General features: G+C 48.2%; 1 protein-coding gene across 1 annotated transcript in view; it reads right to left on the minus strand.

The window, feature by feature from the left end:
* Positions 1 to 7,473: 7,473 nt before the first annotated feature.
* EPHB1 (EPH receptor B1) overlaps positions 7,474 to 17,580 on the minus strand; it is a 425,223-nt gene continuing 415,116 nt past the window's right edge. Inside the window, exons 13-15 of the mRNA XM_034661964.1 lie at positions 13,635 to 13,828; positions 11,608 to 11,763; positions 7,474 to 8,284 (exon numbers count right to left, since the gene is read on the minus strand). Coding sequence (XP_034517855.1) covers positions 8,176 to 8,284; positions 11,608 to 11,763; positions 13,635 to 13,828 — 459 coding nt within the window. The 3' untranslated portion in view covers positions 7,474 to 8,175. The remainder of the gene's footprint in view (positions 8,285 to 11,607; positions 11,764 to 13,634; positions 13,829 to 17,580) is intronic.

Here is a 17,580-nt window from a genome sequence, read left to right on the forward strand (position 1 = left end):
CCTGCAACTGTATTTGCTGGGAGTCTGGGATCCTGATCCTGGGCTCAGCCCTATGGCTAAGACTTAACCCTGAAGCACAGATATCCCAATCCCACTGTTTGCTTGGTTAGTCCTGTTGTCGGGCCCTTCCATGTAGTAGGATGTCCATGAACTTGCCTTTGTTCCCATCTCACGGTGACCAACTGTGGCTTCTTGCCACCGTCCTAGCTCAGCCTCTCCCCCCGTGTACACCTTCCATTCTCTGTGGCTGAGGCTTTCTTAACCTATTTCTGGAGCTCCTCTATTTCTTGACCCCAACTCTTCCAGAATGCTCCTTCCTTCTGGGTTTTGTCTCCCTGGGCCAGGCCATGCTTTCCCTCCCACAAACATTTATTACATGTGGGCCCTGTGTTGGCTGCTGGAAATACATGGATGGATATGGTCCAAGGAGCTCATGGACTAGAAGGTTGAATGTGATGGAAGTAAGGGCAGTTGTTGAGGAGATAGAGATGGAGTGGCCTGAGTCTGCAGGCTCAGCCACCGTCACCAGACCCATGACATCTGAGCTGGGGCCTGATGGGCTCAAAGCCTCAGTGGGGGGAAGGGCAAGTCCCCAGCACAGGAGTAGCCATGAGTAAAAACCAGGTGGAAAGGGTCTGGACAGGCAGCAGGTGTTGGCTGGTAGGCAGTTTTGCTGGAGAGGTGGGCATGGGCCTCCCGTTCATGATCAGGACTTTGAACTTTGTCCTGTTGGTAGGGGGTAGCCTCAGAGGAATTCTGAGTGAGAAAGGGGCCTGGGATGCTTCCCATTCATTTCTCAGACCAACCTGACACTGTCTGTCCATCCCCTTCATCAGAAATGGGCATGCCTGTCGTCATGCTAGGTTGTGATGGCAAGGCCCATGGGTCCAATCATAGCTCTTCCACTGTCTGCACAAGAGGCTGTGGGAGCTAAGTGACCAGCAGACTGTGAGGAGGCTGAACAGTGAGCCAGAGTTCTGCTAGGAGCTCATGCCATCCTCCTTTCTTTCATCTTCCGAATCCAACTGGACCGCTGCTTGTTCTAAGCTGCTTCTCACTCTGGGTGTTTCCTGCATTCCAGGGCCCACTCTCTCTCTCTCCACGGATTCTGGCTCAGTAGCTTTCAAACATACCCAAGTCTTTCCCACTAAAAAACAACAAAATAGCAACCAACAAAAGGGGAAGAAGTACAGCTACCTCCTGTTTTCTTCTCCCCTTTGAAATCAAGCATCTTGAGAGGTTGGGATGTCCTCTCTTTCCTCAATCCAGCTAGTATCTTCTGCTGCAGCTGCCCCCACCAAGGGCACCCATGACCTCCTGCAGTTAAGCGTGTGGGCAATTTTCAACCCCCACCTCATATTAGCCCTCCTTGGCAGCACTGGGCCCTAGGGCCACTGTCTCCCCCTGAAAGGTTTTCCTTTGGCTCCATGGACCGTGCACACTCCTGGTTTTCCCTTATTCTCTGCAGTGGCTCTATCCTGATGCTTCCATGAGCCTCCCTTTGCTTAGACATCTTTTAAATCTGGCTGTTTCTCAGGGTTCCATGGGGGCCCACTTCTCTCCTCGCTCCTACATTCTCATGCAGTAAAAACTTCCACTCCCACAGCTTTAATGGCCATCTGGATAAAGGATGACTCCCAAATCTGTGTCGTCAGCCCAGATCGCTCTGCTGAATTATAGACCCCTGTATCCAACGGCCCATGGGCAATTCAAATTCATATTGTTCTCCCCCACCCTGAATTTCTTCCTCCTTTGTATCCCTTATTTCAGTGAATGGTGTACAAAGCCACTCAGTGGCCCAAACCAGAAATTGGGATGTCATCCTTGACTCTGCCCTCCCTCTCCACTGACAGCTGATCCACCTGCATCTTCTATTGAGCTTCCCTTCTGCATGTTTCTTGAATCAGTCCATCCCCACTGCTACTTCATGCCTTCGCCCAGGCTACCATCATCCTTTGCCTACACTATCGCATCAGCCTCCTGACTAGTCTCCCAGAACTGAGTCTAGTACCCCCCCACTCCATTTTCCATTTTGTGGCCGAGTGATTTATATAAAATATACTTCCCTTGCTTCGACCCACTTTCCACCATTGCATTCGGAAAGATATCCAGATTCCTCCTGCCTTCACGATCTAGCCTCTGCCAACCCCTCCAGACACCTGCATCCAGCACTCTGTTCTCCAGCCTTGTTGAACAGCCTGTCATCCCACATACATGGCACCTCCTCTGTGGCTTTGGAACTTTTGTCCATGCTGTTCCCTCCACCTACAAGACCAGTTCCACCACTCACATCTCCTTTCCCCAGTTGATAAGTGCTTTCACCTGAGCTCCTCAGGTTCCAGTTTAGCAGACCCCCCTCAGGGATGCCTTCTTTCACCCCCCAGGACAATGGCAGTGTGTACTTTGTGTTCCCATAGCCCTATTTCCCCGTTGAAGTTATGTACAAAGTTGAGTTCTGCTATACAGGTCGTAGCTGGAACTTGTCATCTATTCTGTGTCAGAAAGCCATTTCCAGAGCTACCATCATTCCTAATGTGCATGCAAATATGAATTTAAACTGCAGAAAAGAAAACCATAGAGAATAGAATCTCTATATTGTAAGAGAACAAACTAGCAAGGGCTCAGTATCTCAATATCTTGGAAGTGGTTTATCTATCCATAATTTTGTTTTCTTAATTCAACTTTTTTTTCCCTCTTTGGGAAAGAGTGGCTACAGGAATCTTGGAATAAGGGTGGATTTAGAAAGGCAAAACCACTCTTGGAAGAAAGTCCCAGTGTTCAGGGAGTGGTAAAAGACACAAACAAAGTTTTCCGTTGCAAGGGAAGTCCCGCCATCATTTCTGCCCAGGTGGATAGCAAACTGGCAAGACAGGAGCCCTGGTTCAACTTTCAGAAGGATGGGCTGCTCACTGCCTTTTATTGACCTTCTTATTTTCTTCCATTGTACCAAGGACAGGGCTGTGTACATCTCTGTGTCCCGGTGGGGACTGTGCACAGTGACTGACACTCCGTGGGTTGCTGCTTTCCCCGGCCGGTCCTCTGGGGAAGACTGTGACACCGTGTGAAAGGTGCAGACAGCGTTGAAGAAGAGTGTGTTAAACTTCACAAAACTAAAATTAGAATAGCCTACAATTGATAGCAGTTAAGAATAAGTGAGAAAAGTTGCAACTAAATACCTAGGGATTAATTTCTTTAAAAGCATGCTGTTTAAGGTCATGACTTCTGTAGGTAAATTAATGATATGTAAAACTTTCTCAACTCAAATTTATTTAAACCACCAAATATGTATTGGGCACCTGCCATGTGTTAGGCAGTGTGTTGGGAGCTTGGTATAGAGGTGACTAGGACATGACCTGAGTCTACTCTCACTCTGGGGATCGCCAGAAGTTTCTGGCAGAGAACGAACGCTGTGTGCCAAGTCATGACTCCTAGCAACACGGGAAACCGTCAAGGGCCTGCAATAACAAGGTCAGCCCAGGAGGGATGCAGGGGTGGGATAAAAGAGCAGAGGGCTCTCCTTTTCTCCCAGGTGTGTCATGGAGGTCCATCCACCACTGCCCAAAGTTATCCATCCCACCCACCCTTCAATGGGACCTGCAGAACACATCAAGCCCTACCTGCCCACCACCAGTGCTGGCACTCTCTCAGAGGGACTGAGAGTTGGTTCTCAGACCCCTGTGCACATGTTCTCATTTGGAAATCGATAGTCTCAAGAGATTCCCTGGTGGTGAACATAGTTGCCATTTGACCTCAATCAACTTGAATGACCTTTTGGTGTGATCCAGCCACCCCTCCCCTTTTGGATGACCCTTCTGTGGCTTCAGTGATTCCCCTCTCCCACCACCAACCCCCAGCCCTATTGATATCTTAGACAATACAAAACCGTTGGCTACATTTGAAAATGACCCTGAAACTTCTATACGAACTGCAAGGCATCTCAATGAACGCAAAGCTCCCTGTGATATGGATCTTAAGTGTGCTTTGAGCCTTCTTGGTGGCAGAGAACCCTGGATGTTACCTGTTTGCTGGTAATCATGCCCTTCCTCAGCTGGGGCCAAAGCCATTATTATCTCTGAAATGATAACGAGGTTCCCAGGCTAGCTCACAAAGGCCTTCTTAGAGCAAAACCTAGCTGTTAGAATCCTGCACTTTTAACTGGCACATGGTAGATTTTCACCCTCCGGCCCCCAGTATTCCTGGCGTTCTGTTCCTCAATCCTCACTGGTTTCCATTCTTTTCCCGAAGGCGTGGCCAAGGGTAACTTCTGCCCTTACTTGATTTCCATTATACTTGGGGACCTCAGCAATTTCAGTGATCCTAGGGGACCTCACCGACCCAGCTCTACACATAACTTGGTGGGCGGTGGGGGCACGGGGAGGTGGTGGGTGAGAGCAGGCGTGTGAGTTTGGTCGTATAGGTACCTGTTTGACATCTCTGAGCTCCAGTGATTTCCAGATGATACAACAAACAGACCTATCTACTTTCTTCATCCCCGTCTTCTTTTATTAGGGGAGGGCAAGGAGAGAGCACAGAGAACTGTGTCATAGTCTCTCAGGCTTTCCCACAAATCACCTCCATTCCCATAACCCCTGAGCCAGGAGCACTGACAAAACATCGCCCACCTGTTCCCTGTGCAGTCCTCACCCACATGACCCTTGGTGGCTGCGGGCGTGCCTGGCAGAGAGCCCCTCTCTGTAAGCCATATCCCGGGCTGCACAGCACAGCCGTAGATTCCATGCCCTTAGCCCGGCTCAGAGGGACACAGGCCACCGCCACTAAGCAAAGTGTGCTTTTAAGACACAATCTAAATTGGAACCCATCGTCTGACGGATGCTGAAGTACCATGTCTAACTGAAATTCAGAGGCCTGGGGTGTCACTGCTGGTGAGCATTCTCCTCAGGGGGCTCTTTGAGAGTGTGAGTAAAGCCTTCTGGCGCCAAACTGTCAACGGGCACAGACACCTGCACAGAGACCAGCCTCTGCATCACTTCGTGCCCAAGAGGGCGAGGGTTCGTCCCTCTCTTTCTGGGTAGCTCGAGAACTTTAATAACTAACGCTCCCGGAGTCTGGAACTTTACATGGATTCCTAATTCCAGGAAGGCTGGTTAGTGCAGTGCCATGGCTCGCAAAGTGTGGTCCCTGGACCAGTGTCAGCACCACCTGGCAATTTGTGAGAAGGGCACATCCTTGGACTCCACTCGGGATCTACTGAGTCAGGAACCTCACTGGTTGGGCCCAGTGATGTGTGTGTCAACACAGCCTCCAGGTGACGCTAATGCACGCTCAAGTGCGAGACCCACTGGGATAGCAGACAAGAACGCGGAGTCAGGTTGCCCGAGTCAAAATCCCGACTCCACCGTCGTGTGACGCGGGAAAGGTCTCTGTTTCTTCATCTGAAAACCGCGGGCAGTAAGGTAGCTGCTACTATTTCATGGGACGCTCGTGAGGACGAGAGTTAACAGATGTGTAGTACTGACACTGTGCTTGGCAGAGGGAACCTGCCCAGGAGTGTCAGACAGGCCTCGTCAAAGGTTGTTACTACTCTTGGATTGGACACAAGAGGCCACGGAGGCTCAGAGAGGTTGAGGACTGACCCCATGCCGCAGAAGGAAGGCACAGTGCCCCGCTCTCCAGAGACACACTGCATTCTGGGCTGTGGGGTGGGGCAGCCTGGCACGTGGAGCTGTGCGGGGCATCTGCAGAGAGGGGGGTATGTCCAGAGCTTGGTCACGCCCTCCCCCACCCCCACCCCCACAGAGAGCTATGTCTTGTGGTGGCCTGGCCTTGGCTCTGCTGACCGCTCATGCGTTCCCTGTGTGCACTGTGGATTCTCTCTCTCACACTGTCTCCTTTGTGGGATCTTACGGTGAAACCAAACCCAAGGGCGTGACATGACCTTCACCTTGACCTTGCTTTGTTGTCAGCCCGAAGGTGGGCTGGCCCTGGTGGAGGCACAGTGAGGATTTCAGGTTAAGGATGCTGCCTGAGAAATTTGGTGACAAGTTAAAATTCATTCCTGTGGAAAATTAAGAGTACATTAGCCTAACTGCCTAGACTTGTAAGACACTTCATGGATTGAGGTCTTTGGGGTAATTAGCAAATTGTGCATGGAATTGGCAAACTATTAATAAGGGGAAGCTTTCTCTTCTACCTGCTACACGGCTGGGTTAGGGCCCTTTGCAACCATATGCAAATCTGCTGAGACAGTTCTGTCCATCTCCTCTTGTCCCCCGGGGGTTAAGTACAAGGGTGATGCGTTCAGATGGGGCCCGCCTGCATCAGAGCTGTACTTCTAGGCCCATGAGCCTCTCTGAAGGGGCTTCAGGAGGTAAGACATCCCCCCGTACAGTGTTACCTAGGACTAGGGGAAAGGCTTATCTCACCTTCAATTTGTATCCAATAAGCTACATGGGAACTGTGACTCCTTCGACTGCCTCCCGCCCTCCCCTCCAACTGCATGGTCACAGACATACCACAAGCAAGCAGTCTAAAATAGGCTTTAGCGGCTTTTACAAAACTGGCCTGGATATGAACTTCTCAAATGCAGTATGCAAACTGAAACCAGGGCTGATAGTCTATTACTGGTGACTGTTTATATTTATCTACTTTGTAAGCTGCATACCTGAGGCTTCAGAGCCTCATATTTATTCCGTTCTTCCTTTGGGCCACGTCAGCGAGAGCAATTCTAATATATTCTGCTTCGTGGGAGTCACAAGGTTGGGACGTATTCCTTCCCTCCCATACGAGGGGAAGAAGGACAACAGTTAGGGATTCTCCTGTAACTCGGGAATGGACCCGCTGGGGTCTGAGAACACACACTCTGACACCATTCTATGTAAACCCAGACATGCTTCTGCTCATTTTAATTAGATAAAATTAGCAAGGAGATTAAGAGAAAAGGAGAAATTAAAAATATTTAAATGTTAGGTGGAATTTACAAAAGCGAACTGAACAATGAGGTACAAGAAGGAATGCAGAGAAACACAGACACATTTGAAACATTCCTTGGATGCCACACGGCTTAAGCCAGTTCACAGATCAGGTAAGAAGAATTCTCCCTTGCCATCTCTTGAATTGCAGATTCCAGGGATATGGAAGAACATTCTCCAGAAACACCTTCCTTCTCCTTCTCTTCAGATGTTACCAAGAATAATGAGTCAGTATCATTCTAGAATGGCCCACACTGCCTCCAATTCAAACCACTCACCTGTTTCCTGTCTGAATTTGCAAGCTCCTGAGAGTTTTTCCCCCTTTCATTTTATTTTTCTCCCTGCTTTCTCTCCCCATTGAGCCCATAGGCCAACGGGGCCAACCAGAACACCAAACCAACAACACGTTCCAGCCCCTTTGGATTTTCCAGGGGCAAAGACTTCCCAGTTCTTCTTTCTTGTTTGCATCTGTTACGAACAAGCACAGTCATTTTAGAACACAGACATACACGTGTGTGCTCTTGCACACGGAAACAGGGTTTTCTTTTTTTTTTTTTTCCAATTTGTGGTTTCTTTTTCCTTTTTGCAGAAAATGCAAACAAAAGAAAAACAAGGTTTTCAATTGAAGGTACATCTCTTCTTCAATATGAAGACATTAATTGAATTGGTTGGATCCCCCATGCAGTGGTCAGCAAAGTCCTTTGGCAACTGACAGAACGACATCTGGAGACTCAGGAGCTGGGGTTTGTTTGAAGGAACTTCCCTACACGAGTCATGAGCAAAGGGAAATGGATGTGGGAGAAGGGAGAGGGCTCGTGGGGAGGAGTACAAAAGGAGAAAAGAAAAGAATGTCATTGGTGAGGAAGAAAATGGAAAACTGCCTGTTTCTTCCCTCTACCTCCTTCCCTTTCTTCCTGTGGATGGGTGATTCCAGCACCCCGAGGGTGGGAGCCGAGTTTACTCTTGGTTCCCCCGATGCATACTGTTTTGTCTTCACTTCCGTTGAACATCACCTTTTTGTATTTTTATTACCACAGATTTGGTTTCCCACGGCATCTGAAACATGCTCTGTCACTGAGAAATGAAGGCTGCCTATTAAGAACAGGTCCAGTTTCTTCTTCACTGATGTAATGCATTTCTCAGCCGAGAAGCCAGTCTTTCCAGAACATTCCACAGTGGTCGACCTCTGGTTCCCTCTTGAGCCTGGTCCTTTTCCTTCCTCTCCTCCCCCAGAAAATGAGAGTTCTCATGCCATTGCCGTTGGTGACTGACTCATCTGGACCCTCATAGAATGAATGCTGTTCAGGATCTTCTTCTGATGACCTGCTAAGGTGACCCCTATTCTCAGGAGGTCTCTAGGAGGGAGAAAGCCACACACAAAAAGTGCTTTAGTGTTAGGGCAGCTTTTCACGGATCAAAACTCATCACAGAAGGCAAGCTCTTGATATAGCTGGGTAGGCAAATAAAAGTGTTTAAAATCCAACACTCAAGTTTACCCAAGTCTTTGGCAAGCGCCTACCTAGATATTTTCTTGCTCAATCTCACTTGCTTCATTCAGTGGCCCTCATCCCCAACGGCCCCTCCAACTTAGACTATCCTGGAAGTGGTGTACCCTGTTCTTCACCTATGGGTTCTGAAGCAGTCCCTTCCTTGTGTCCCTGACCCTAGGTGGACTAGAACTTTTCTCTGTGTTTGTTTAACACTCCATGCACATACTATATGGGTCTTTAGTTATGCTGCGGAGCTTTCTGCCTAAATTAGTGATCACCCACTGAGATCGAAAAGATGTGGGGTTTGCTGGGTTTTCTGATGTTTTTCCCCTGAGTTTCCATTTTCTGCCTCTGTTTGAATTTTAATGTCATGAATTTTTAAGAAGGGTGATCTCAAAATAACTTTCAAATATCTGCCCGAGCAGGAATTCAAGTAATATGTTTAGGATAGGGGTTTGAATTGGATTCATCTTTAAGCTGAGTCTTACTATGATCAAGTTCATGGCTTATATTTAATTTTGGAGAGACCCATGCATCTTTCCCTAGTTAGTAATAATTATGATAATAATAATATACAGCATTGCTCGAGTACTTCTCATGTGCTGTATACTATCTCATTTATACCTAATGAAGCATTTCACGAATATTGACAAACCACTCAGAGTCAATAATAATAATTAAGCAGTAATTGTTTCTCATGTGCATCCTGTAGGCAGGAAACAGGCTAAGGGCTTTGGTCGCACTATTCCATTAAGCTCTCACCACAAACCAATGAGATGGGTACTATGATTATTTGCTCATTATGGACAAGGCAAGTAGGGCTCAGAGAAGTTAGGTAACATGTTCAAGATCACACAAGAGATCACTGGTAGTGGAGATGGGTTCGAATTCAAGACTACCAGGTTCTTAGCCACCCTTGCAGGGCTGTGCTCAGAACTCCTCTAAGTTCCTGACTGTATTCCCCCCCAAATGCCCCTCCCTAGCATAGCAGATGACTCCCCACGAGGAGGCTCCTGGGCTCCCCTCAACTCCCCCTTTCAGCTGGTGGACAATCCCCTCGGGGCTGCAGCTGGCTCAGACTGTCAAATTGTCCGTGTCTTTTCAGCAAACACTTCTGAGAGGCATGCTTGAATTTCAAATTCACAAATTATCCTGCAATCTATTTTATTTAGTTGCTCATGTTCTTTCCCCATCTTTTATCTCTCAAGAAACAAACTAAATTGTTCTAATAGTGTGTGGACATTTTTTACTTTGAACTAAATCCTTTAATTTTTCCTTTTCCAGACTGAGGAAATTACTCCATTTGATTCCTTCAGTCGTGGGGGATTAGGGGGTGATGGCCCCATACTCAGCCATATCACAGTGGGGACGCAGAGGTAGCCCCACCAGCATGAGCACCCACTTCTGTCCCCGAATCCAGGCTCTCCGATCATCTGGGACAGCCATGCTAGCTCTGCAAGATGGGGAAGCTGGTTTCCCACCGGTAAGTGCTGCTGCTGCTTTTTTTTGTTTGTTTTTGGTGGTGCCTGACAATAATTCATAGTGGCAGGGAGTGCCCTTTTTAGGCATCAACAGAAAAATGAACCCACATTTAAAAACCGAATTCTGATGTTTCATGGACCCTAGGCAAGATGCACATTCAAGCCGTCTCCCTGGAGAAAGTGGAGGTTCCATCATTTCTGGCAAGAATCAACCTCAGAGAGGTAGAGTGGGGGACTCCAGGAAGATGGACTGCAAAGCAGTCGTCCGGGACAGAAGCTCTTCCTTCGGCGTTCAGCCTCTGGGGCTGGATGGGACCACCCCTCTCCCCGGGGACCTAGCAGTTGGCCCACCGCAGGAGGAGATCCCAGCGCCTAGCCCAGTGCCCGAGACATAACCCGTGACCCGTTAAGTGTTTGCCAATTGCCTGGAGGACTGACCGATCCTCTAACTTGGGAAATGTGTGTCACAGGCCACCAACCCCCCATGCTGTCCATGCACGTTGTGGGCCGGGTGGTCGGTGAGGTCCCCTCTAGCAGGGTGTGTGTACTCAAAATTCGCCCCTTGCCAACTTCAGTCTGGTGGGTCCCAGGCTTGGCTGCATGAGAATCACCTGGGGAGTTTAAACATCCTGACGCCCAGGTCCCAGCTCGTACCAATCCAACCGGCAGATCTAGGAGTGGAAGCCAGGCATCGGTATTTTTTTTTAAAGATTCTCAGATCACTCCGGGGTGCCACAAAGTACGGGCACCCCAGGGCGGACTGGTAGGAGGAGATGCAAGTGGCCTTCAGGAAAGTAGGCTTTCACCCCTGCTTTGCCACTCGCGAGCACTGAGGCTTCAGGCACTAACTCACCTACCTTCTGAATCTGTGCAATGGAAGGGACAGAACTAGATCATTATTTCCCAAACTACCGTGCCACGAAACTCTGGCCCTCAAAAATACGGTTCCACAGTATTTAATAATTTTAAACGGGTTTCTTTCTTTCGGGATTTCTCATGGTCTTTACAACGCTAATATGTGTAGCAAATCTCCAAAAGGGTGATAAAGTGTGCAATATTTCCCAAATTTATTTGACCGGGGGACCTTTTTTTCCAAGGAGAACCTATTAACATTTCCCAGAACGGGTGCTGCTCAGAACGTTCTTGGGGAAACGACGGACTAATGGATGTTTAAGACCCTTTCTGGCTCTCATCTTATTTGAATAATTTTAGTTTTTGTGTTCCTCCATCCTCCCATGGGAGCTGCAGACTGGTAAATAATTGGTGGGGGATGGAAACGTCTGCTTATTCACAAGCGCTATCTGAGGAGGGATCCGAGCTCCCCACGCGTCTGGGATTGCTGCTGAATCAGAGCAGTGCCTCTTCCCACTATGCTGCTTGAAGTGCTGGCCGGCTGTGCTCTCTCCACCTGGATGCTTTTTTTGATGGGTTACGTTTAAAAACTTAAATGGAGGAGAGACTCTTGATGATTAGGCAAATGACATATGGCTGTGACTTGGAAGAACTCTCATTTGGGGCCACGATGGCTCTCAGGCTCGCCGCCCGAGCCGGGCATCTTTCCAGGGCACTTCCCCACCAGGCCCGGGTCAACACAGAAATGGAGCTCTGGGTGTGGGGCCAGAGATCAAGACGGGTACCATGAGCCACAGCAGGGACGGAGCTTGGTCCCCACCCACAGGCGGCATGGAGGCGATGCCCATCACTTACTCTGATGTCATCTGGGTGACCAGCTGGAGGGAGGTGAAGCCGGCGGTGAGGAAGCTGTCCCTGTACTGGACCATTTTGATGGCACTGAGCCAGTCATCCACGGTGGTAAAGGCCGTGAAGTCTGGAATGGAGCGGTCTAGCAGGGGCTGGGAAGGCCTGTGTGGGAGAGAGAGAGACAGGAGCAGGTGACCCCACAGCGGCAGAGGTGCGTGCACAGAGCCACACTCTGGGCAGACAGCCGACTTCATGCAGGATGAGGATTCCTGCCTGACAGGATGCGGATGACAGGAGAGCCCGGCACGGACCCTTCTTTCCTTACAGAATTCTGAGTTGGCATGACTTCTGAGGCGAGGTGGCAAGTACCCTTGCCTACGGGCCTGGCCACACATCAGCCGGCCCGGACAGACAGACTGACGCAGCACGCAATCTGGAGGGAAAAGAAGGCCCGTAACTCCTTTGTAAACTGGAATCGAAGAGCTTCACCGTCCAAAGATACGGTTCTTTTAAAAATATATAAAGTTCACTATAACCTTTTCAAATCTATTGGTAACATTTTTTTTTTCCTGGTTCCATCCTCAGCTAATTGAAATAAATGCAACAGAGCAGCCCTCTGTTGACCTCTGGCACATTCTCAAAGCAGACACCCTGCTACCTAACCCACAAAGCAGGGTGCCACCTTGACATATCCCTCAACCCCCAACACCCATGTGCAGTCCTTCACCAAGAATTAAAGATTTGACCTCCAAAATCTCTTAAAGTCTTTCTGCACCATCACTCTGACTTAAGACCCTATCTTCTCTGTCACTATTGCTGCAATATTCTCCCGCCTTCTTCATGCATGTTCCTTCCCCTCGACATAAGGTCTACACTGGAGCCTGGTGTTCTTTGAAAATGCAGGTGCATCATGGGCATAACCCTGACCCTGACCCCGATTCATGCCAAACCCTTCCATGGGTGCTCGCTGCTCTGAAAATCAAGCCCAGAAGTCTTAGCAGGGCCTACAGGCTCTGAGCGTCTGGCCCTTGCCACCTTGCCAGCATCAGCCCTGACCCAGTCCCCTCACAGACTGGACTCTGGACACACTGGCCTGTCCTTCCCACCCTTGAGGCTCTGCATATGCTGTTCCTTGGCCTGGGACACCTATCCCTCTCCTCCCATCTTCCTTTCATTCAGTTCATGTGTTCTCTCTCTTCAGTGCTCAGCTGGAAAGAACATTCCTCAGGGCTGCCTCTCCAATACCAGGTAAGGTGTGTACCCATGCTCTCCAACACCACACGCCTCCCTGCCATGTTGGCTACCAAGGTCTCAAGTTTGCATTTCTTTGGGTGACCATCTGGGTTCGTCCTTGCTAAAAGATTCTAAGCTCCGTGAGGGCAGGAACCACGTCTGTCTTGTTCATTCCATACTGCTAGCAATGGGCACGGTGCTTAGCATCTAAGTGCCCAATAAACTTTGGTTGAAAAGATCAATTAGTCAGTCAGCTAACACGGCAATGTAGAGAGTAACGTACAGCTGACAGTTGCTAACAGGAATCCAAAGTTGTTCTGTGCATTTGCTTACAACAAATCCAGTGGCTTTGTATGTCTGTGTCCCCCAGCAATCAGGGCCTTTACTTGCTAATAAGTGGGCCAAAGTTCCAAGTCTGCAGCTCTACCTGGTATGGTGAACAGAAAGGGTGCCTTCTGGAAACCGAATCTCCCAGAAGTGGGGCCTCATTACCACTCCTATCGCATACATTCAATTGTTACAGAGCCCAGCACCCAGCCTATCTGAAGCCAGCAGAAGGTGGAAACACAGACGGGTATCTTGCTATCTGTCCATAGCCCATGCTGGAAGTGGGGGATACTTTAGGGAAGTGGAAAAGAAAAAGGAAAGGAAAAGTCTTAGAGTTTCTTCCATTAGCGGATAAGCTTAGCCACCTCGCTCTTGCTGTCAATAGATGAAAAGGGTAGCAGCCTTGCTATTGGGCCTGCCCCTGGCTGTGTGACCACCCACCCCTAGGAACAACCCTGTTCCACGAGACTCACACGGCGGTGATGGTTGCCACAGTCTTGAGACTTGCCGGGTTTCGGATCATCTTGTCCAGGGTGTTGACAATCTCTGCAAAGCGGGGCCGGCTGTTACGGTCCTTCTGCCAACAGTCCAGCATGAGCTGGTGTAGGGCAGCTGGACAGTCCATGGGTGGGGGCAGCCGGTAGTCCTGCTCAATGGCATTGATGACCTGCGGGGACGCACACAGAAACAGGCATGATGGCATGAAGAGACACCAGCCAGTCATTCACAAATTAGCCCCTAAGGATGGAGCCTCCCGGATTCAGGTGCTCTCAGTGTGTGCTCATGTATCTCTCACCACAATGGACTGTACGTGCACTTGGCCTTTCCCCCTAGACTGTGGGCTCCTTGAGAGTAGGGACCATGTCTTACTGTTCCCTCGTGTCCCCACACCTGCAGCAAGACCTGACACACCTCGGATCTCTGTCAATGCTTACTGAGGAATGAGCTGCTGAATGGCTTGGGATACTTCTCTCTTTAAGAGGACATCAGGCTCCATTCTGCCTTGGTGGCAGCTGGTGGCACTGGGGGTGATGAAGCACTGGCATGTGGGAAACCTAGTGAGTTTGCCGGTTCTAAAGGGTACCCTCCAAAGCCTGAGGTGGCCTAGTCCTTACGCTGCTAAGGGAAGGAAGCAATCGGCATTTGATAGACAGCCTACTCCATATCAGGGCCCCTCTAGGTGCTTCCCATGCACTGTTTGCCTTCAACTCCATGATGCAGCGACACGAGCTGGGCTGAAGATAATCTGGCTACACAAACTGGTTAAGTACAATGACAATGGTCAAAATAACAACGTGAGCTAAAATGAATATAATCCAATCAGGTTTTGGTAATTTGCACAGACTCCAGGGGACAATTTTGTTAAGATTTCCAGATCTTTAAGTACTTTTGCCTGCTTTTCATATGTTGTAAGAGTTTTCTTTTTTTTTTTACACTTTCCTTCTTTATTTCCAATTCATTTAAATCAATTATGCCTCCTCTGTGCTTTTCGTCATCGAGAAAATAATTGTAAACCGCCCAGTGCTATATGTGTGAATATATTATGGTACCCTCCCACCACACTGGGAGGCCTGGAATACAATGAGTGCCTTGAAGTGATGTTGCAAAAATGTACCTATTGAAATGGAAATGTACTCACATTGTAATATTAGGTAAAAGAGCAGGCTGCATAACTGCAGGTATAGTATAATCTTGCTTTTGTTAAAAACAAAAATCAAAACAAAACAAAAAACAGTAATTATACCCACGCATACAAAAGACCTTGGAAAGATATATACCACGGTGTTAATGATGGTTGCCTCTGGGCAGGTAGACACATGAGTGGTCTTTATGTTTCTCTTTTTGCTTGTTTGTGTTTTTATTTTCTATCATAATTATACATTGATTTTATATTAAAATAAACAGCTCAAGCACCTTGAACAACAAAGGAAATAATTTGGAGTTCAGGGATTTTCAGGTGTTTTTGCCGCTACTTTAAAAAATGTCAGATTCATTTCAACTGATTATTCTTTTTTTTTTCCTTGTAGATCAGTCAGAAATTGAATATTTTCAATCAGTATATTTTTACAAATTCCGTGTCCAGTATATGGGACATGAAGTGTGGCATGCGATAATATGACCTGAAGTCATTAGAGATAATCAAGGTGTATTATTCCTTCTATTCTAGGTGGTGGAAAAGCAAACAAGCACACAAACCATACGAGTATCAGCGCTGTACATCAGCTGGTGACTGGCAACATTCGCTTTTGAATAATATGTTGCACCACCGACACATTTTTACCTTCGACAAACTCTTGTCGATCAAATGACCTGCTCTCCTCTCAGGAGGGCATTACAGCCCATCTTCCCCAGGAGGAAGCAGAGGCAAACAGTGAAGAAACCTGCTTGAGGACCCACAGCTAGGAAATGGTGGGATTGAGAAGACGTCGCAGGGCTGTCTGATTTAAGTCTGGAATACCCTGAAGCCCACTTTCCCTAGGCCTCCGTGGGGCTGCCATTGTAATCTCAGCCTGGAGAGCAGTCCTGGGAGCTGTTCCATGTCTTTGTGGCAGCAAACAGGGGTATGGAGCTAAACCAAGTAATCCGTGAGGAAGTGTGGCCGGGCATCCTTCCCATCAGGCTGGCTCATCAATTGGCACCTTTTTCCAGCTCCTTCTAGGCAGCCAGACTGAGGGGCCCTGTCACAGAGCTCCTACTCACTGTGGAGACAAGTGGGATTACCCATTGAATGGCTTCTTTTGGGTTCCTTAAGGACAAGCTGGGTAGGGCTGGCAGGAGAGGCTAGTGTCGGTACTCAGTTTCTCATGGGGCTAGGGGTGGACCCCAAAGTCTTCCAGTGCAGGGCAGCTCATGTTCCCCTAAACTGCTGGCATCTTCACTCAAATTATTTGATGCCAGAGCCCAAAATAGTACGTATTTCCTCTGGCAAGTTTTCTTCCCATCTGTCTGTGACAGGAAGGAACGCTGGAGTCAGGGCCTTTCCACAGGGGGCACAGCTCCATGGTGTGACCCACTGACCCACGCACTCCTGGCAGAGTCCCATGAGCCTGGGGGACCTGTGCATGCACTGGCTCTTCAGTCTGTGAGCTCTGGGTCAAATGCAACTTAGCTACACCTCGCTCGTCTCCTCCGCATGCCACCTCAATGGACATGTTGAAGACTGTCCTGACATTTGTTTTTGTATTTCCTCTGTTTGTTTGGGAGACTTTCTTTTTAAGAGGATATCTGAACCACTGATCCCTCCTCCCTGCAGGTCAGCCAGGAGGCAAGGCCTTGTAGCTAAATGGCAAAGACACCAGAGGCCTGGATTCAAATCCTAGCTTCACTTCTTATTAGCTCCACAACCTTGGGAGAGTCACTTGACTTCTGGAAATTGCACAGATGGGTTATTAAAAAGATTACGTGACATAATGAGGTGACGTTGAGCAGCACACACATGAACAGAAGGCATCTCTTCATCAGATGGAGGCTATCATTCCCACCACATCCACTACAATAGATGTCTCCACAGAGGGGGTTACTGTCCTACTGCTGGTCACTTGGAAGCCTAGGAAGATAGTGTTTGAGAAGCTCCAAGCACATGGGGGGGGTTAATTACTGCCAGATCCCTATTTCTCACCTTCCAGGATACAGGATAGCCACACTCATGTTTACAAAATGGGACTTTATGCCATTTGTTATTTCTTCTAGATAATCTTGTTGTTATTACTTGGGTTGATATTCTGGAAGCATTGATGTCTCTTGTACATTGAAAAAAAAAAAACCTTTACCCTCCACCCCAAAGAAAAAATTACCTAGGTCATTAATTGATCTATCTGCTCAAGTCTTTCACTGAAGTGCTGTGCCTTTGGGGAATTTTACTCTTTTTAAGGATCTGGATGTTTTCCAAGTTTTCTGAGTATATAACTTATAATCAAATTAAAACATCATTATTTCGGATAGGCCCGTGATGGGTATTAAGGAGGGCATGTATTGCATGTTTCACTGGGTGTTATACGCAAGTAATGAATCATGGAACTTTACATCAAAAACTAGGGATGTACTGTATGGTGACTAACGTAACATAATAAAAAATATTATTAAAAAATCATTATTTCAAAAAAAGAACTGTGGTCCTCTAACGGGGTTGGGGATCATTCTCTGTCATGCGTGCCTTGCTAGCAGGTGTGGAAAAGAGGGAGGAGACACAGAGAAGCACCTTCCATCTGGCCAGCTGATGGCTGTAAACACCAGTGACTACATTTGAATTGTATGGAAAGATATGGCTCGAGGTTGGGGGCATAGGGTGTTCTTCTGAGCAGACTTGAAAATGAGAGTGAGTCCTGGGTCCCTTTCCTTGGTAACAGGGTGGGATAAACGGTTGTTGAAAACACTGGAGATCAGAATGAGATCAGATGGCATCTCCAGAGAGAAGCGAGA

This window comes from Ailuropoda melanoleuca, chromosome 6 (genome assembly GCF_002007445.2).
Source record: "Ailuropoda melanoleuca isolate Jingjing chromosome 6, ASM200744v2, whole genome shotgun sequence".
Taxonomy (NCBI): Eukaryota; Metazoa; Chordata; class Mammalia; order Carnivora; family Ursidae; genus Ailuropoda; species Ailuropoda melanoleuca.